This window comes from Conger conger, chromosome 5, assembly GCF_963514075.1.
Source record: "Conger conger chromosome 5, fConCon1.1, whole genome shotgun sequence".
Classification (NCBI taxonomy): domain Eukaryota; kingdom Metazoa; phylum Chordata; class Actinopteri; order Anguilliformes; family Congridae; genus Conger; species Conger conger.
This window is the reverse complement of record NC_083764.1, coordinates 44,088,973-44,110,720: the sequence shown is the minus strand read 5'-3', so window position 1 is coordinate 44,110,720 and position 21,748 is coordinate 44,088,973. Positions and strand designations below refer to the sequence as shown.

Genomic DNA, 21,748 nt, shown 5'->3' with positions numbered 1-21,748 from the left:
GTTCACACTAAAAAAAGGCTACGAAGCTTTAAAAAAATTGTCTTAATTGATTTTTTTTTGGTTTTCTTCAATATGGGATCATGCACAAACGTTTGGGCATAAGACTAAAAGCAAAAGTTCTGTATACCAGAGTCTTGGGATTGCCAGCAATTCAAATCTGTGTTTTTACAGTGGGTCATTTTTTGATTTCTTTTTGCTTGCCTTGCTTTTCTGAAAATAAAATCCGTTAAATCTAGTAATCAAAAGTGTATGGCCTATTAATGCTACATGATTCCCCATTCTGTAAGGGACTTCACAACACACAAAACACAAATCCTTTGGGAAGCTGTCCTAACATTAGACCCAGGTGTGCATTTGTGCTGGCTCAACAGGAAATTCCTCAGAACATAAGGAACAAGCCCCAGTATCAATTCTTCTCAGTTTGACATCTTCCATTTAGAAACAGAAAGAGCAGCTCCCACCTGCTGTTGCATTCTCACCGCACCTGCATTACCGTCACCTTTGTGTCATTGTCTTAGCCAACACACAAAAGCATCGCCCCCCGTGTTCTGACATTTGTGTTGTGTATTCAATTCCCTTGAAATCGTGCTTTACGTTGGCAGCTCCAAGGTCGTGAGCTGGTGGTCCACAATTTCCAGAAAAGGAAGGCTGATTTCCTGTAAATTTTTGAATTTCATCTTGCAAATGAGTCACCGTGTTTGCTCAAAGGTCCCTCCAAGGCACAATGTAATTTCCTTCTGCATGGAGCACGGATGCAACCCTTGACCGCAACCTCTTGTCTGCTTTGAAATTTTTCGCGGAGCTCCCTTTGAACTGAACACACGCTACCAAACATGGGGGTTATGGAATCGATGGAAACACTGGTTTAACGCAGTGGATGGCCGAGGAAACTTCAAAGAACCCATTTCAGACACCTCTCTAGATCAAAGAGGAGTGGAAGCCAATCTATGAGATTAAAATATCCCACACGCCTATTGATTAAACTGTATGTTCTGAGTCTCCTTGTAGAAAGGGTCAATGGGTCATGGATTGTGGTCTCAGTACCTCATGGTGTGTGTACAGTATGTGTGTGTGTGTGTGTGTGTGTGTGTGTGTGTGTGTGTGTGTGTGTGTGTGTGTGTGTGTGTGTGCGTGTGTGTGTTTGTGTACGGGTGCGTATACGGTAACATGAAGAAGACAGGAATACATGTGCATGTGGTTTCTTTCTTCTGTCTTTCTTCAGTAGCTACATGATTGAATAAAGATCGAACATGGGAAGGTGTCAGCCTGACTGTGTGCTAAATGTACTCTCGCTATCCCACTATACTGTCAATACGGCTATTTTCTACTACAGCATCGGCTCCTCACCCTTAGAAAGGAGTCCAGTGCTCCGTTCTCCATGAACTCGGTCACGATCATGACCGGCCGGCTCTTGGTGACCACGCCCTCCAGGCGGATGATGTTGGGGTGGTCGAACTGGCCCATGATGCTGGCCTCGCTCAGGAAGTCCCGGCGCTGCTTCTCAGAGTAGCCGGCCTTCAGCGTCTTGATGGCCACGTAGATCTCACGTTTTCCAGGTAGCTTCAGCCTGCCTTTGTACACCTCTCCGAATTCCCCTGAAGAGGAGGCATACGCAAATTCAAATATAGAACAGCTGGCAGCTATTGATAGAAGCGAGAGGCTATAGGTTGCTCAAAATGTGTTTATCAAGGCATACAGTATAGTACCATTTTCACACTGCGAGTAGATATCATGTTTTTCCAATCATGTTTGAACCAATCATACAAGCATCTGTAATGTTCTTCTGTGGAAGGTGACATCTTTTGATTTATACAAATGTGATCAACAGATTGACAGCCTCACTCCCATAACTAGCTCATATGGTTCTGAAACTTTCTCAATACATTCTGTAACCTTTGTAAAATAATAAACTAGTGTGAGAAGTATGAGAAACCCTAAAAGGTGGTCATTCGTACCAGCGCCGATGACCTCCTCGATCTTCACAGAGGATACATCAATCTCCTTGGCGAACTCTCGCACTGCTTCATTCGGGTCTTCGTAGGTGAAGGGGTCTATGTAGATCTTCATCCCTGGGGAACCCGAGAAGTGGGTTGGGCAGCCAATGGGGGAGTGGCAATTTGTCAGATCTGGGGCCAAAAGAGGATTCAGAGGACACAGTCAAAGAGCCGGAACATGGGGGGAAAAACGTATTTCATTTCAAACAACATACCACCAGCACTTTGCACTGCACACCACAGAGAAGAGCTTCATTTGTATGAAATTCGGGATGGAACCATACGTGCTGAGTTCTGTAATGCATTCTCTTCACAGCACAAAAAAAGATGTTTGATAAAACTGTCTTCGCATCATTAAGCCACAATGGAAGGAGAGAGAAAGAGAGAACATGAACTGCTGGGAGGGAGAGTGGTGCTTGGAAGTGAAAGGAGTCTCTGTTTTCCTGCACACACAGACATTCCTCCCGTTTAATAGCGGAAGAACCAATTTTCTGAAGCAACTCTCCCAGTGGGGCCCATAAATAGATACAGTAAACCCCCGCAACACAGAATTATTCTGTGCTGCCGCAATAGTCACAGACTGCATGGTGGGAGATCCAAAAAAACAAGAAAAACCAAAATGGAGAAAACAAGCCAGAACAGAGGAAGGCCATGACAATATTGAGACACTGAGAGGAATATTGAGACCATGAAACTAAAAATCATGAATCAGGAAAACAACAAGGTCACCTTGGCCTGGCTAACAACTCAAAGTGACACAAATGGCACAGTCCAACTTCCCTGTCCACCTCAAGGAATAACTAAATTGAATTTAAACTTGCGGTATGACTGTTATAGAAAAAGTCAATGCAGCCAATAAAAGTTTCTTATATAACTGGAGAGGAAGCTGTAACAGCACCTTCTGAAAAACCTGCCAAAAAGACATCATTACAGGACATATGCATGGTACCCAATGTACTCCCACAAGTTCTCTCAGCAGAAACATCTTTAAAAGATGTCCAAGAGACATACAGGTATAGACCATCTGTACAGACTGTGCAGCATGAGGTGATGTGCAAAATTTAAACAGTGAAAAAGCATTTTCCGGATTCGTGTCAACAAAAAGTTACATCACAAGGAGTGCTTTTAGCCTTTTAGCACATTTCATAAAAAATAGAAACAAGCTGACAGAAAATGATATATGCAAAAAATATGCAAATTCACCACTTACATATTATAACACAACACTTTGGGGGACACCAACAGGCAAACAAATGTTAACAAAGGCAAACCAGAACCAGAACACATAACATGTTGAACTTGATCTATGACAAGCCAAACTTTTACAGCAGAGATTACAGCCCGTTCTGATGTTACGTTGAAAGGTGGCGGCCCCGATTAGCTTGAAACCCGAGACGACTCTGCTCTGCTAAGTAGCACGGAACAATCTGTCACCGGAGATGAGACCTGGAAATGAAGGGTGAGCTGATAGGGCCTGGCACAAGCTCTGACCCAACGGCACAGAAACACGCACTCTCTCTGCTGCGAGATGAACTGGGCAGGGCTCAGGGCCCAGTTAAGGCCTGCAGCCAGAAGGCACGGTTTTCTTTGCTTCTCGATGGGAACAAGTCAGACTGCTAACTGAGCTGAATCAGAGCTTTGCAGAACGCAATTGAAAATTAAGCTAATCCACACACACTGTAATTTCGAGAATTCCTACCGGTGCTTGGAACTGCCAACGTGTACCAAACAATGGCTTTCTGGAAATCAGTTTCAGCACAATACAGTTAGAATATTAGTGGCTGGCAGTCAATGAATGCCAGCATCAACTGCCTTTTCTCAAACAATCGCAACCCTATTTCATATATAATTTAACTGTTTATCAATTCTGTTTCATCAAAAGCGGCACTCTTTAACATTTCATTTTTATACGTGCGATATTGCACTTACGTTTTACGCTTCTTTGATCAGTGTGCGCTGAGGAAACAAATCAAAAGTGTGGGACTATTTTCTCCCTGTACTAAAATAGCAGACAAACAGAATTGGTTACTATCTGGGTGCAGTGAGACACATGTCACCTTAATATGCAAAATGTATTTCATATCATGAGCAACATTCTCTCATATTTCATTTCATGTTTATAGTGGAGGCTGCACAGTGAATGTACCTACACAGTGCCAAATTTATTATTCGGTTTGTAGGCTGATGGTTGAGAGTGGGACACTGTTTAGGCTTGAGGGAGGAATTTCATCTGAGGTACTTATGCTAAACAAACATAAATAAAAACAAAACCTTGACTTTCCAACATTGCTGCAATAAAATCTCCATCCATTTTCTCCACTGCGTATTCATGGTCAGGGACAGGGATCCCAGGGAAAATTTAGACTCCAATTACAGTAACCTAATCTGCATGTCTTTGGACTGTGGGTCTCACGCAGACGCAGGGAGAACATCCATACAAAACGGAGTTCCTGTCTTTCATTTGGTCTGTCTTTCATTTGGTCTATCATCTCACATGAAAGACAACATCTTGTACGGTACATAACACGGTACGGTGTTCCCGTTTATGCACGATGATATTTGTTGACAGAACTGTTGGGAAGATTTCCTGCTGCTGGACCACCAGCCCCACTTCCAGCAATAGCTTTCCAAGATTCCCTCATCCAAGAGACAACCAACGCCAAACCTGCTTAGCAAGCTGACTTGAAGAGCACATCGGGGGGCTGCTGGCTCAGTAGGCAAGCCGCCTCAAATTGTAATGGTGGCAGAGGCAACAATCAGTCCTCAGGTATCTACTACACTGTGTCTTATCAGACATTCCCTAGACATCCTTCATTTCTCTGGATACAGTGAACACAGTGTGTCTGTGTGTGTGTGTGTGTGTGTGTGCTGTAGACCTCTGAAAAAGGGCTGGCCACACACAGGAAGCAGAAGTAAGCAGTGTGTACAGTGCAACAGCTGTAAACCACAGGGGGAAAGACTGCTAATTGGCTGAGTCTACAATCACGGGGAGGGGGGGCAACAGATTGACCAACAAGGGTGCCAAACGGCATCCATTGCACATTATCTGGTGTCAAAACATCTCTGGCCCAGATGCTAAAGCAGATTCTCCTTGTTTTCTGATGTTGGCGAGGCCCTGCAGAGCAGAATGGAACCGCGTGACGGCGTGGGGCAGATGTGCGTACAGCGGTAGCAGCGGAAATGGCTGCGCTTCCCCCCAACGCGATTCTGTCTGCCCGTCACCACTCATACTCCTATGGGACCGCACTTAGCAACATCTGTACCACTAAAGCGTTGACGCAACCTATCATTATTATTTTACTTATTTATTTATTTTTCACGGGGGTCGGGATCTGGCATCCATCTGGAACCCCGTGACCGGGGTTGGCAGGCATACCCTGTCGAGATCCCGCTGTATTTCAGGGGGCCGGGACGCTGACGAGATGTTCTGTGCAAAAGTTCTGGAAGCTTCCTTCAACGTGAGCACTGTACACTTTACTGCGTAGCGAACTTTTGCACTTAATTACCTATTTTCAATGCGTGGAGCTTCTTTCTGGTTCAAAAGGGAAAAGTCTTCTGTAATTAATTTCAGAAAAATAATCATGTTTTGAGAATGAGAAAAAGTTCACATTTATTCTTCTCTAAATTGCTCGTTTGATCAATTGTGTACTTTTCTGTGTTAATTACATTTAGTTTCCACTTGATAGCTTCGGAAAGAGCTTACTAAGCCTACAGAGAAGATGAAAAAGTAACCAAAAAAAAGTATGGCTTTTGATAAATTTTTTCCAAAAATTGACCTGGAAGATGCGGAAATGGTGTTAAGTACAACACTTTTTATCACTGTAGATGTTAAATAAATCAATTATTAAATTACAATAAAGGCACATTTATTTCCAATCTAGCGCTGCATATCTGAAGGAAAAGTTTGATTGAAGCTGAATAGGAAATGTAGATTTTATATTATATCTACTGCACAAGCACAAACAATGGTGTGTAAACACACACGCGCGCACACACACATACGCACATACACACAGGCGCATATACACACAAATACAAACACCCACGCACACACACACATACACACGTGCAGACACACACATGCACACACACATGCATACAGACACACACTTGTGAATGCAGATATACACAGACATGCGGAGACACACACACAGACGCAGAAACACAAACACACACACGCACACATACACACATACAGAGACACACACACGCACGCACGCACACACACACACACACATACATACATACATACACACACTGAAACACACACACACACGCACGCACGCACGCACACACACACACACAAGTACACACACACATACATACATACACATACACACACCGAAACACACACGCACGCACACACACACACAAACACACACACACACACACACACACACACACCGCTGTGTATGAGACAGTAGCCAGCTCACCTCGCCCTGTGCTGTAGTGCTGCAGTTTATCACTGTACACGGCATCCTTGGTGTACGCCCTCTTCCTGTGGAGAAGGTTTTTCAATTTATGAAAACTGAAATATGAAATTGCTGACAGAGAGACAGTACATACAATGAGAGCGCAAATGTGTCATCATTCCCAATGTCATTCAACAGAGTGAATATCACAGTGGAGGACTCATCAGGATCTGCTTTACATACGCTTTGTTGGGCTAAATAAATGCGTCTGCTAATAACCATAATCCAAAAGTGATCTTTCCTTTTATGAGCGGATCCAACTATAATTCAGGTCTCTCTAATAGGAAACGTATCTATCCCCTAATAATATGGTTCATCCTACAGTAAATGTCTGATAGTATACCAGTATATCCCATAAAAATCCCTGTTCTGTCTCTTAATAATTTGGTCCTAATGCAAGTCGGTTTACCCGAAATGGACTGGTGGATCCAAGAGTAAACAGCACTGCCCAATAGGGAGTTTTTTTTGTGGGGGGGGGGGGGCGGGGGGATTATGTACCTTCTACAGACGATTGAAATGGCGACTAGTGAGACGATGAACACCACCCCGGCTGCTGCTGATCCCGCGATGAGGGGTAGCTGCTCCCTCAGCTCTGACTTGTAGTCTTCTGCTCCACCCGACGGGGGAGGGGACAGGGAAGAGAACGTACCGATGACATTACATAAACAAAAAGAGACGATAAACCAAATAACAACAGACCCTCAACTGTGCTAAAGAAACTTCACCTGCCTCCGCTAAACATAAAGCACCCTTGTTACATTACATTGATGGCATTTGGCAGACGCTCTCGTCCAGAGCGACGTACAGTCGATTAGACTAAGCAGGAGACAATCCTCCCCTGGAGCAATGCAGGGTTAAGGGCCTTGCTGAAGGGCCCAACGGCTGTGGTCGTATCGTGGCTACACCGGGGATCGAACCACCGACCTTATGTATCCCAGTCATGTACCTTAACCACTATGCTACAGGCTGCCCCATATATTCCATGTGCTAAAGACACCTGGCCTCCCTCCACTGAACGTAAAACACCCTTGTAAGACCACACACTCTGCAACACATTCAAACTCTCCATTACTTTATAATACTTAGTGCTGTATCCTCACTCTGTCCTCAATCTTACCCCTAAAGGGGAAGGGAGAGAGGGGTGGGAGAGAGGATAAGAAGAATGCAGGGGGACAGAGGGAGGGAGAAGACAAGGTGATGACAGAAGGAGAGGAAAGATGAAGAGAGTCGGGCAAGGAGGAGGGGGTGGGAAGGAGAGAAAAGTGGACAGTGGGCGAGAGAATACAGAGAGGGAGAAAGAAAGGGACAAAATGGAGCTCAGGTGGGCTTTGGGATCAGCGGCGTTGAATGAAGCCTTTTGTACTGAAACACATCTTTAACCGCCACGGCATAGAATACGACACGTTTCCGGCATTACTGCATTCAAACCACGCTTCGGAGTGCTGATGTCTCAGCCTGCGGACTGTGAAGAACACCTTGGAATTTCCTTCAGTAATGTTTTAAAGTGGCCAGGGCTTGTGGCAGAGGCTGTAAGATGGGCTTCTCTCCCCATGTGTGGGTGGGGGTCTTATTCACCTTCTGCCCTGTGGGGCTTCTCTACCTGCTACACCCGTTTTCTACCCATCTGAATTAAGCTAAATATTAGACAGGAGGACAGACCCGTCCACTCTCCTTAGATGTTTCGACATTGGTCTTTTAGTCATTCAGAAAGTCCAATTTAATAAACAGCATGCAATGCTTTATGGCTTAAACTTTCAGAGGGTAAGTGACTTCTAAGGGCAGATAACATGTCAAAAAAGGTGTCATAATAGACCTTTCAAAGTAATTAAAGTATGTTTTTAAATCAATTTTCTGTATTTCTGAGGTGCATTGTATGTTTTTTTTTTTGAAGAATTTCATTTGCTGGCGAGGAGTTAATCTTCGTAACTTAAAGACTGTCTCTGAATAGATTTGAGTAGTACCAGAATGGCAATTTAACTTGAGAGTGTGACAGTGAAATACTGTTGAAGTCTACCTTAAAAGCGCTTTCAAATATACAATCAGCATTTGAATGGCCACCTGTATGTGCTCAGAATGCTAATGGCTCACTGTTGCTACTACTCATATACAATTCTTCCTGACTGAACAGGGTAGTTTAAAAAGCCCTGCCATATGGGTAAGTGCTCTGACTGATGATGACTCAAATGCTCTCTTGGCACTCCAAACACGCCTGATTCGAAGGCTGAGGATGTCAATCAAATCACCTCCAAGAAGTATCGCCGCAGTTAATTAACCACGCGGAACTTGCCGGCTACCCGCATTCGCGCGCCGTTCTACACCGCCACCAGAAGCGTTGTTTTAGAAGAGAACTTTCGACTTGTGATTTTGTAATTATGAAAAGAAAAGAAAACTTTTGTGTGTGTGTGGTAAAACGGAACAGACTGAACCGGAGGCCAACCACGCACCTGGATATCGAGCGGAACTAACGCGTAGCGCCAGCCGAATTTCAAATGTCCTCCTGGTGAGCCAAATGACATGCTCGCTAACTCATTATAGCCTGTCGTAATGTCTTTCTCTCTCTCCGGTGATATCTTTCTCGCTCTCTCCCCCAGCTTCTGTCTCCAAGGACAGACATCCCGGCCCAGTACAGTGTAAAAGGCAGACGGGAACAGGTGTCTCCACCGCAACACTCAATTGCACACTCCCCAATTAAAATCACTTACTTTCACCATTACATTTACCCAGTCATTAAGCACAGACTTTAAATAGACAGAGAGGGGAAGTGGGGCAATAGGGAATTGTGGGGAGGGTGCTGGGTGCCACATGAGGGAAATAATGGTACAATATCTCCTTTCCTTGCTGCTAATTGTCTTAATAATGGACGTGTCTTGGCATAAGACTAACGAATGTTCATTTGGATGTAATCAGCAGGCGGCTAGCTGGGACAGTGCTCAAACCGCATTCTGTCACCATCAATATAATATATAATATGATATAATATATTATAATATGAAAAAAAAAATCGCTTTTATTCTTCTCTAAATTGCTTGGCAGCCTGTAGCGTAGTGGTTATGGTACATGAGTGGGACCCGCAAGGTCGGTGATTCGACCCCTGGTGTAGCAAGGCTCTTCACCCAACATTGCTCCAGGCAGGATTTTTCTCCTGCTTAGTCTAATCAACTGCAAGTTGCTTTGGCTAAAAGCTTCAGCAAAATAACATGTAATGTAATGTAATGCTCGTTTGACGAATTGTGTATTTTTCTGTGTTAATTACATTTAGTTTCCATTTGATAGCTTCTGAAAGAGCATACTAAGTCTACACAGAAGATGAAAAAGTAACCTGAAAAAGTATGGCTTTGTGTGTGTACGTGCCTCTGCGTGCGTGTGCATGTAGTGTTTTTGCAGAACCAGACCAGATGCACTTCAGACATAAAAGAGCCGGCTTCATTTGATGACTGTTGATGACTCAGGAGGAGGAAACAGAAATGAGGTTGGATGGTAATGTGCAGGTAAACAAAGGCCCAGCCTAGCGCTCCACGAGCTCGGCTTTCACCGCTTAATAAACGCGAGGCGTACGGTATTCTCCTGTGCGGAGCGGAGCGTTGGCTTCGAGAGGCGGAGGGCCGCGTTTGCGACGCGGCTAACTGCAGCCCCTCCCCGCGCACCCGGGAGAGGACTAGGAGGAAGGCGACTGAGTGTGACAGAGCAGCTCATTGCATGCGCTGACAGGAAGCCTGCCGGCTGAGCAGGTGTCCATGTTTCCAGGACAATCCCAGGCCCCACGGCTGATAATTAAATACATCGATGAGTAATCACTGCTGAAGCAATCTGGGATAGCTCTTCAGTTAACGCGGACTCCAATCAGCGTGTTCTATCAAGTGCACTAACTACACGTATCTACATATGCGCGCACACACAGGTACAACACCTACAAATGCACATAACGGGGCAGCCTGTAGCCTAGCGGCTAAGGTACATGACTGGGACCCGGAGTCTAGCCACAGTTCAAGTCTAGCCGCAGGAAGATCGGTGTAGCGGTTGGGCCCTTGAGCAAGGCCCTCAACCCTGCATTGCTCCTGGGGGGATTGTCCCCTGCTCAGGCTAATCAACTGTAAGTCGCTTTGGATAAAAGCGTCAGGTAAATAACTCTATTATAAATGATGTATTATTTCCATGCCCGCACAGACATGCCCCCGCACGCACACTCACCATCTGTCAGGGTCTGGAAGCACATCTTGCCGCTGTACTTGCCGAAGCCGGCCACGGTCCGGGCTCGCACCTGCATCACGTACATAGTGCCAGGCTTCAGGCCGTCCACGCGGGCTGTGTTGGTCTGGCTCTTCACCATGGACGAGTTGAACTCAGTCTGGTCCTGAATGTGAGACACCAAAACGAGCGCTACAGCCGGGATACAACACAACGGGCTAGAAGAGTGCTGCTTAAGTTCACAGTACAGTGCCCCACATGTAGCGAAGAATATACGCAGACTGCTAATTAAGTAACACAAATACAGTACACAAGTACACAATCCTTAGAAAGTACTGAATTTTTGATCAGGGCAATATTACGCATTGGTTATGTTAATAACCACACCATTCACTAAGTCTTGCAACCTGCACCTGTTTTCTACCAATGACAAGACAGAACTTTATAATTCCAAGATTACATCTGCATTCTGAGTGGTTCTGAGATATTGAGCTTCAAAGACACCAAAGTGAATGGGCTCCAAGCAGATACAAGCTTTTAAATGTAGCATTTTTTCATACTTTCAAACTGTATTTCTGCGTAAAACTTAACACACATATTTACTGCCCTATAAACAACACATTTATGACACAATCATTTTTGTCAAAAAATGTCAGTTACAACCTTATAATTCCCAGGTCTCGAAAGACAACTTGGAACCGCACGCTTTACCTCCGAGGAGAAAACAATCACATCCAACCCAATTAAGTATAAAAAGCAAAGGAAAGAAGACAAAGAAGAAGAAGAGAGAAGCCACGGCGTCGGAAAATGGTCACAATTACCCACTCATTTATTTTCTGTTTGTTTCAGGACTTCAGCAGACACCTAATTAGCTGAGGAGATAATGAATAGCTGCCTCTCTTGATTCTGGTGTCTGAAGCACTGCAAGCGCTAATTATTATGAAAAACTTGTTTATTTCAAGAGTTTGTTTGTTTTAAAATAAAGGGAGCAATTCTCTGGAGTTATTACTGTAAACCCTTTTTCAAACACTCGTTTTCTCGTTATTTGTCAATTAAATTATCTATTCGGAAAAAAATAACCTTTAATAAGATTGGATGTCAGAGAAAGTGCACCTACTCGCTCACTGACCCATGAATTCAATAAGCGGATAGAACGAAAAGCTGATAGCAATGGGTTCATTTTAAGATCTGTTAGGGAAAACAGGTGATGGAGTAAATGCTTTATGCTTAATAGCTTAAATAAAGTCCAGCGTTCATTTTTCCTCACAAACGCAGATTAGAAGGTCAACAATTATCTAAATGAACTCTTAAAAATATATTATTTTTAAAAGGTTTAAAGAGAATATATGCATTTGTTTTTAACTCTGAAGTAAAGCATAGCTGGAAGCCCATCGGAGACTGAAGAACATCCTACTGTATTGGCATTTGCACAGTATCTCATAAAGGCCAGGTATGAAAAACCGAAAAGCAAACCAATTATGGCTAATATTTAGCGATTGCATTTCATATTGATGTTCCATCCTGTATACATTACATTACAAAGCATTTAGCAGACACTCTTATCCAGAGTGACATACAACGTATACATTGTAGTCCTTTAAATAAATAATCCCACACAGCATTTCAAGCTTTCCTCTTCTTCAAAGCACTCATGCTGTAATATAAAGATCCAACCAAGAGTCACATTTACAATTGTGGATGTCTACGTCTCTATACATATGACCTTGCATACCTTGCTGGTATGCATTTATTGGGTCTGACTGTGTGGGGGTTTGTGCGTGTCTGTGCGTTTGTCCCTCAAAAGCTTAACCAGCCTTTGGGGCTGGGTGGATTTCTCGCCCACCTCTGCCATAACGAATCGTGCCCAGATGCTGCTGATTAAGGTGAGCTTCTGCCCAGAGCAGAGGATCCTGGGAAGCAGAAATCATTCAGGCCTGTCACTGCAAAAAGCACAGGCTCAGCCCTATCAATACCTTAGACGGAGATGGAATATGACAGCCAGAGAATCAGGCATCAGCCGAACTCACTGCCGCAGGGTGATAGCCAGCTATGAATGCCACTCCTTGGTCAGAACTGTATTTTGCAGTCTACCTATATCTTCCCCGGTAATGCGATCTGACTCAAAACTGACAGATATTTATGGGTGCTGTGTGTGTGTGTGTGTGGACAGAAATAAGCTGATAACAAAGGGAAATGTTCCTCTGAGGGAAGGAGGGAAGAGGGGAGGAGAGCAGGAGGAAGCGTTGGCCCTGACGTGCTCCAACTCACCGAAATAAACAATCCTAAAATCTCATTTCCTCATTCATAAACCTCCCTATCAATGAGCAGCTGAGGACAACGCTAATGGGAAAATTGGTTTGCATGTAATAGCCTATTAGGGATAAATTGCATTAGGAAGTATTGGACACCGTGACAAAGACAAATGTTAAATGCTGGCGATACATGAACCTAACGTCCTGTCCGTGCCTGCTTGAATTATGAGGCGTAGTCACGGCGACACCTCTTTCACCACTGTAGGATTTCAGAAACTCAAGTGTGCCATTTATTCGATATTTGTCTACCAGTTTTCATACATTTTTTATGCGCTGAGACGCAAATGAGACCTGGGAGCAACAGCAAACAGGGAAGATTACAAATCAAAACCTATTTATACAAGGGCTACTCCAATCAAAATATAACATCAATAACCAAAAATAGCTGAACCCATTACTGCAAGAGCTATGCAATTTCATTCGCAAATTACGCCAAAGGGGATTAAGAAGCTATTTTGGGCCACACTGAATTAAACTGAATACGTTTTTTGCTCAGGCAGACGAAAAGAGAAGAAAAAGCATTTTTGAAAATTACCATATCAAATTATACATCTGCACTGTATCTGCTTGGCAATAACACAGATAAATTTACAGTCTTAAATCAATATACTGTAAATTGTGAGTCCAACAGGAACCACACACAATCTAATAGAGTTAAAAGCACACCATCAGAGTTGATTTTAAATGGAATATTTTGCTGTGCAGTTAAAAACCAAATGACAATTACTTAAATATTTTCGATCTACCTTATTATTTACATGTGCAGTATGACACAAAACCCACTTTGTGTGATTTCTCCAAACCGCACAAAATGGCAAAGACAAAGGAAAGATTGAATGTAATCAGAATATACTGCATTTCATCCTTCACTTGGATCAACAAACCTTTATGCTGGTCACTTAAGAGTACATGTATACTGTATAGGCAGTATAAATACAAAAACAACAAAAACTGAAAAAGATCATTTTTGTTCATGAAAGTTCCTTGCTCAAAGTTACCAGGGCCAATAGGCACTGAGGTTTGGGTTGTGGATGACTAGTTTTAGTACTACTAAGACTGACAGATACTGAACAGATAATCCACAAACATTTTGATGTCGGATAGACATTGATGTTAAATTGATTAGTGGCGTGGAATTGAAAGTTTTAGGTAATTCAATGAGCACGTAACTAGTCTATTATTGGTAGAAAAGTGGTTGTGTCATGTATCAACATCGATCAGCCTTGTAGCCGTGATGCAGGTCGACAAATAGTTTCGAGGGGTCAGAATTACTACCTACAGTAGAGCCCAGACCTGGGTCAAATACATAATTGTTTTAGATTGAAATACTTTTCTGTGCTCGACTGAGCCAACCAAGAGGACCAGAGGGCGTGATTTGCACTTTTTGATTCGAGTATATCATAGGTCCCAGTAGGCCAGACAAGCTCAGTAAAGCGTAGACAAGTATTTGAATCCAAAACAGCATTTGACCCAGGTCTGGCAGAGTGGCAGTGTGAAATACAGACGCACCTCAGTAACAATCACCACGCTATAAAACTGACCGCGCCCTAAGAGTGATGGCGGTGAATATGCAAGACCAGCAGGATGGCGGTGTGTGTGTGGCTACTTAGCGCACCTCTCTCCGGTTCCTTCCCTGGCTTTGCAGAGGGCCCAGGGAGGGCCAAGAGCGCTAACCTTTTCACGCTGTCAGTCAAACGGGATTTAAAGGAGCCCTGCTTTAATTTACTCTCCTGTGACAAGGTGCTGGCAGGGGAGGGGCGATGGAAGCCGGCCAATGGGAGGCCGTGCCAGCAGGAACAGACTGCCTCTATTGACGCGGTAAGTTTGGGGTCGTGGCGCTGGCAGGTGGGTACTGTTGGCATGGGAGGGCGGAAGCTGTCGCTTAGCAGGTGACCGCCGGGAAAGAGTGCCCCCTGTAGGTCACTGACTAAAGTATAGCGAATATTCCTCCATGAGCCTGATTGGGCTGGACAGATCTGGCGTGAGAATCAGACACGCACAAACAGAATACTCACTGTCTCTCCACCGCTATCACATGGCCTCTCAGTGGATCTAATAAAAGCAGCATTTTTGGGCACATTCTATTTTACAGCCTTCAGGCGACGGTCATGAGAGCTCAAATCTTCTTTCTCCACTGTCCAATTTTGAGTCGTTTGACTGAACGAAATGTTTTATCTGCTGGGTGTGATGGAGAAATGGCCTGGAATTGGAATGAAAATGCTGATAGCAGTACACAGTCGTTTGAAAGGTAGCATCTGAATTGTTAATGGACGGTAAGTCTTTGTGTTCTGTCCTCATTTTCAGATTGTGATGATGTACTGAATAAAAGATTTCAAACGTCCTTCAAATCGTTTCACTGACTAATCAGCTTATTCTCTGTACCGTACGCCGGTATCTGTCCTCCCATCGACGCTGTCTCTGTCTGGCCCCTGATAACCGCCCGTGTCAGGGCCTTCTGCCGTCGACTCCCCCAAGAGACCGGCAAGTTCTGCTAGCGCTCACTCAAACCCATCAGCACGTCTCTCCACAGCAGCCATGATGACGCCCGAGACCAGAAATTTCCATTCTGCTGAGTCAAGTTAGACTGACCGCCCTTACGAGATCCTCCTCTACCCTTCTCTTTATTGGACTCACTTGCCTGCGTTTAGTAGGATTTTTGGAAATCTGATGGGGCGGAAAAGTTGTTCAAAGGTGAACCAAAGAACCAAAAGGAGGTAGTTGTGCACCCCCTGAAAGCACCCCAGCTTCCAGTTGGATCTCTCACAACCCCACAAACAGTCACAGCGACATGCAACATCAAGGGTTTTCAACCCGTTTTGATCCAAGAACCCCTACCCAGACTCAAGGGCATCCCAGGTACCCCCCATCATAAGTGTTTTTCAAATTCCCAAATCTTTACATAGTCATTGCATATCAAGTCTGGCCAGGGACCCCCTACAGTACCTTCAAGGACCCCCAGGAGTCAGCAGACCCCCTGTTGAAAACCCAGGTCCTAAATAAAGATCTGTATGGATCTGTATGGAAGCATGAACCATATGACTACAACTCCACTCTCTCCCCACAACATCAAGGTCAGAGTCATCACTTCTACAACACAAACGGTATGTTAATGATATGTTAGTGGGGACAAACACAACTTAAACATACAGTCTTTCATCCATTTCCACATGCAAAATGATTAATGAGGAACGCACTGGTCTTGCTCAAATCACTTTTGGTCACAAAAAGCAATTTGGACCTCCCTGTCCAGATGGATATTTTTACACAGCGGCGAAAGCGATTGTTTTATGTGCAGAGGTAAATCTCCCGTGACGTTGTAATGGAAATGAGGCCAGAGACAGTGTTTTCCGTGGAGGAGAAAGGCCAACACTAAAACAAACACTAATGAAGACCTTGCCGCGGTGGTGCAGCTCCGGATCTAAATGACTGCAGGCGCTGGGAGTCCTACTGTAGCGCTCTTCTAAGTGTGGGAACCACAGGAGGATGGAGAGAGGTTGTAAGGGCTGTTTTCCCTGTCTGCTGAGTGCGGGCAGTCCGACCACAGACACTGGCACACTGTTCTAAGTCCGCCCCGCGGTCGCGACCAGGCACAAAACCGCCACAGAGCTAATGGAAGCCTTGACCTTTTCTTTGGCACGACTTCCCCCCACCCCGTCCTGAGGGGGAAGGAAATAAATGAGACTCAACCTTGTTTCTTGAAACCTTTCATTCGCTTCAGCCTGCTTCCCAAATTACAGGGCTTAGTATTGAGGAATGTGGGGTCAGGGGGGAGGGTGACCTGTATTGTACCTGGTTCCCATGTGCCAGTCGGGGATGGACCCCAGCCTATAGTCAGCTTATCGCTGATTGGCTGCACTCAATGAGGGGGCGGGGCTTGAGACAATGAGTTACAGCTCTCTCTTGGCACAGAGGAAACTCTGGAAGCCAAAGTGATGTTTACAAAACACCAGCGATCTCCTTCTAGCTCTCTGCCTCCATCCCTCATGTATCGAATTCTCTCTTGCTCCCTTTTCCAGACACATGGGAAATTCATCCTTAACAAATATATATTAAAGTAAAAAAATACATATTTACTATGTCAAACTGAATGACAAATTACATCAATATTACAGTAATCACTCACTGCTTTCTTACTGTATTTTACATTATTAGACATGTACTAAAATACAGAATTGTGGTCAGCTCCATTTTGATTCTGTCAACCCTCAAATATTATGAACATTTTTCAATTCATGAACTGAATTTCAATTCAATCAAAACTGAGTATCGAACCAATCTGTCATTTTTGGGTGTGAGGGAGAAAATTACAATATAAATTAATAATTTAATTTATATTTCAAATAATACATGCTATACCACATTTTAAAGAAGCTGTTACTTGGAGTGCATTTTATGGCTTTTAACTCTATAATAATGCTTAATTGCACACACACACACACACACACACTCACGTAAACACACACACACACACTCTCTCACTCACACACACACACACACACACACACACACACACACACACACACACACCAGAAACAAGTTCCAGACAAAAATGAAGTGGGGAGTAGATACACAAATTATTGCATCATACATTGTGTCTCCTCAAACCTGCTGTAGATCGGAAAACTGTGTGCGTGCGTGTGTGTGTGTGTGTATGTGTGTGTGTGTGTGTGTGTGAGAGTGTGTGCTGATGATACACAGAAAAACCTGAAAACCTGTGATATCTATGCTGATACTATGCTGTTATTCTTAGAACTGTTGCCACAGATCACGCAATGGCAAGAAAGTGTTGAGATAAGAGTCCATTGATGCTTCCTGCACCCGGGCCCACGTTGACTTTGGGCCTCTAGCGGAGAGCAGCTCTGCCGAGTTGCAAACAGGAGGGTACTATACAATGTTGCAGGTTTGAATGGAACTGAGACACCACTTTAGCCTTGAGCACAGCACTTGACCCTCAATCACATCAGAAGATGACGAGCAGTAAATATGACTGATGTGTAAAGTGGAAGACCTGTCTGGATGAAGGTGTCGGCTAAGCAAATCAATATTACAGCACGACATAAAAAGGGTTTCTATCATTTGAAACAGATCTTTTATCGCTGTGACCGTCTTGCATGGTGCACGCATCGGAGTTCAGGCTAAGTTCAGAACGGCGAACACAAAAGGACCCTGGACGTTATTAGTTCCATAAACTCGGCTTCACGCCGACGCGGTGCTCACGGTCTGTGCGCTGAAGCATGTTATGACAAACAAATCTCTGGAATAATTGGATATCGTGGTGAGAGGGGAGTTGTGGGCATTATAAGTGGGGTGCCCACGAGGGAAACTCCAGCACACTCCCACTGTCTACTCCCACCTCCCACTGAGGTAAAAACCTCACTGCTGAGGACTGACCTTGTGAACGCTCACCCTTCATGCAAATACTCTCCTCTTGAACAATGTGTGACTGACTGAGTGTGTGCAGGGGTGTGTGTGTGTGATATAACACAGCCTTTCCCTAGACGACCATGTACACACACACACACACACACCAGAGAATGAGACCTACCTCCACTTAACAGTTTAGCAGTTGCATCGGTAATAGTAGATACTAATACACAGGCGTGAGCAGGGAGGGGGTTTAGGGTGCCCAGGCACTTGCCCCATTTGCCCCACGCGCCCGAGTGATTAGATCATTATAAGTGTTGCTGTCATTAATATCCATTCATTCATTTTGCTAAAATATATTCAGTCATAATGTTGTCATGTTGTCATAAAACAGTTTTTTAGGTTGGTGTGCCCTTTTCTCATTTTGAGCACCTGCCCCTCAAAATATCTCAGCATAATAGTATTAAGGTATTAATAACAAGTTGTTAGTAATACTAAGCTGTAATTAATACTTAATAACAAGTTGTTATCAATACTTTATCAAGCATAAGCACTATCTATGCTGATGACTCATTCACAATAATGCATAGGGGTGGACGAACATGCATATACTTGTACTAATCGCCTGATTTCCTGAAGATAGAGAACATTCTTCTTATGAAAGTTTCAAATCAGACAGCGCCTTGCTTCACCATACTGTGACAGTGAGAGAGTTGGGCCAAGAGGGCATTGATACAGACGAAGACAGAGTTAGCTGTTGCGACAGACGATGGACAACTACTTTTGAACATTCCAGCCCTGAACGAGTGTGGACCCAGGAGTACTGGAGAACCTCCAGCTTTGTTGACATAATTGTGTCTGATTAGGGAAATTAAACTGTTTCTCATGGGGGCGGGAAGCCGGAAGGTATTCGGCTCATCAAAGAGTCTCAGAGAATGTTCCGGAGCACAGGGACCGGGGCTCCGTGGAACTGAGCACGTGCGGCGGAGACGTTTCATGGCTTCAAGCCGTCCGCGGCCCCTCAGGACAGCGCCCTCTCACGCTCCCTCGTTTGGGCCGAAACCAGAGTGCACCCGGCGACGGGTTTTGCGCTTTTCATCACCGATCGGCGTCCTCCGAGAGCAGCCCGACTTCAAAACAACAGAGATTAGGCCGTCTCCTTCCCTGCGGGCCGGGCGATAAGCGAGCCAATCAGGCATCGGTCAGGTTGGCCCGTAAACAGTGGCCGGGTCCTGATTTCATCAACAGGAAGATGATTTGAGATGCGGCGGGTTATGGGGTCGCGGCCCCCGTGTGGCTCGGAGTGAGATCATTAGATCTAATTGGTAGGAGACGGACGCTGGTCACACCTAAATCCTCTGGGGTGAGTCCAGTAGAATGACTGAGGGAGCCTGAAAGCGGTGGTATCCTAGCAACCCCTCGCTCTCCACCTTTTTTCGCTGGCCGAAACCACTAAACCGAGTTAATAAAAGCAGATGCGAATGAAAATCAACTCACATTTCAATAGCAGAAATTGGAATGAAACGGGTCTTTTCATGCTACACGCATTGCGCTGTCGATGTCTGGGGTTTTTAATGATGGCAAGTGGGCCTGTGTGGGCCTAGTGGATAGGGCAAGGTCAGATAACACGTTTCTTTATCATTTCACGTTGTAAAGCAATGATGAAAGTCACACATCCATTAATATAATCGACAAACATTCTATTGGTCCAATAAATATTTCAGAAAATGTCTTAAGTGTCTAAAATGGATTAAGTGGAAACTATGCTTTACAGGATTTAGGAAGAAGTTTGACTGATCTGATGAATCTATATCTACAGTATATCTATAATTCTATGTCTAGAGTCCATCTGAGATGGTCAAAGCTGGGACTGGGTTTGGGCAAACAGATCACCAGTGCATCTAGACAGAGAAAGAAACAGGTAATAGGGTAGCAAGGGTAATATCCAATATATCTACATAGAATATACCAGTGGTATATTCACATTCCAAATATAATATAAAAATAACATTTCCCAATTCATCACCTGTGTCCCTTGAGCCGCCACTCACTACGCCACTAATACCAACACGAGAGCATCGTCACTGAAACAAATGTGGTCCTCTAATGCATTCTCCTAGAAGCCAGCGGCCATTTTACAGTCTGCAGGCTACGTGGGCCAACATGTGAACGAGCCGCGAGAACTGGAAGCCGGTACGATCCACTTAAAGCGCAGTCCAGACACGAGAGCTCAGAGCCCAGTGAGTGCTCCTGGCAAACGCCCTTACCGAACGGCCCAAAACGCCCTTACCGAACGGCCCACGTGGGCACCATAGCATGCTTACCCTGGAGTAAAATCCAGCTATGCCAGCTTGATAATTGGGCTGGTCAAGCTGGTCATAAGCGGGTCTAGCTGGGTACGATGTGATCAACCAGCATGGCCAAGCTGCTCATAAAGGTGGTCTAGCTGGGTATGAGCTGGTCAACTGGTTGCTTGTCTGAGTTGGTAGAACTGGTCAACCAGCTATACCATGTCAAGCTACTGGTCACCCAGCTACCTGCTGTTTCAAAACCTAGCTTCAGCAGTTTTTTGAGCAGGGCACTGTAGCAGCTTCACATCAACCAAGAGTGCTTGCACACTCACTTCTACCCCCCCCTACGGACGTCTCTGCAGTACTGCAGGGCATTATGCAGAAACAATGAGCTCCACGGCAGACTGAGCGTCGGCCAGGAGAAGGCATCATCATTTTAATCACGCCTGACTATGACAGGACTGACAGCAAATCAAATCACTTTTTCATCTCTTTTAAATTAAAACCGTGAGATTTCCTGCAGGCTTAATTACACACCCGAGACTGAAGAAGCATATTTCACCAGTGGCTGTTTTCATTTGCAGCTGATATATCTCTCCCATCATCGCTGAAAAGCTTAGCCTTTAGACACACGGAGGTCTACACCCATGTTAAGATTTAAATTTTTTTTTTTTTTTTTACAAATTTCCCCGGTGACAGCAAATCAAAGATTCTGTATGGTAGAAGATATTAAACTCTATACACAGTGTCATAATTCTGCACATACAGTCCTTGGTGACAAATTTTTCAGTTTGCTTTCTCCCTTGTCAAAAGATTTCTCGAAAAATCACCAACCTACTTAATGTTAGCCACAGCGAGAACCTACATCCATATTCCAAATTTTGCAGGCGTTTAAAGTAAAAGCAAGGGCAATTCAGTATTGTGCAGAGCGGACTAAATACATTCATTGTGTGAGAGGCAGCTCTGGCCTGGGTGCTTCACATGCGTCACCTTCTCATAGAAGCGCAGCTCGTAGTCCAGGATTATGCCGTTGGGCTGCTCGGGCTGTGGCCATGACAACGTGATGCTTTTCATGGTTGAGCTGACCTGGTGCATGATGGGTACCATCGAGGGAGCTGGGTACAGACAAC

At 44.6% G+C, this 21,748-nt stretch overlaps 1 protein-coding gene across 1 annotated transcript in view; it reads right to left on the bottom strand.

Moving 5' to 3' along the window:
- Positions 1–21,748, bottom strand: part of LOC133127998 (ephrin type-B receptor 1) — a 164,171-nt gene that overhangs the window by 25,500 nt on the left and 116,923 nt on the right. The window contains exons 6-11 of the mRNA XM_061241173.1: positions 21,609–21,733; positions 10,655–10,817; positions 6,965–7,073; positions 6,428–6,492; positions 1,956–2,126; positions 1,348–1,595 (exon numbers count right to left, since the gene is read on the bottom strand). Coding sequence (XP_061097157.1) covers positions 1,348–1,595; positions 1,956–2,126; positions 6,428–6,492; positions 6,965–7,073; positions 10,655–10,817; positions 21,609–21,733 — 881 coding nt within the window. The remainder of the gene's footprint in view (positions 1–1,347; positions 1,596–1,955; positions 2,127–6,427; positions 6,493–6,964; positions 7,074–10,654; positions 10,818–21,608; positions 21,734–21,748) is intronic.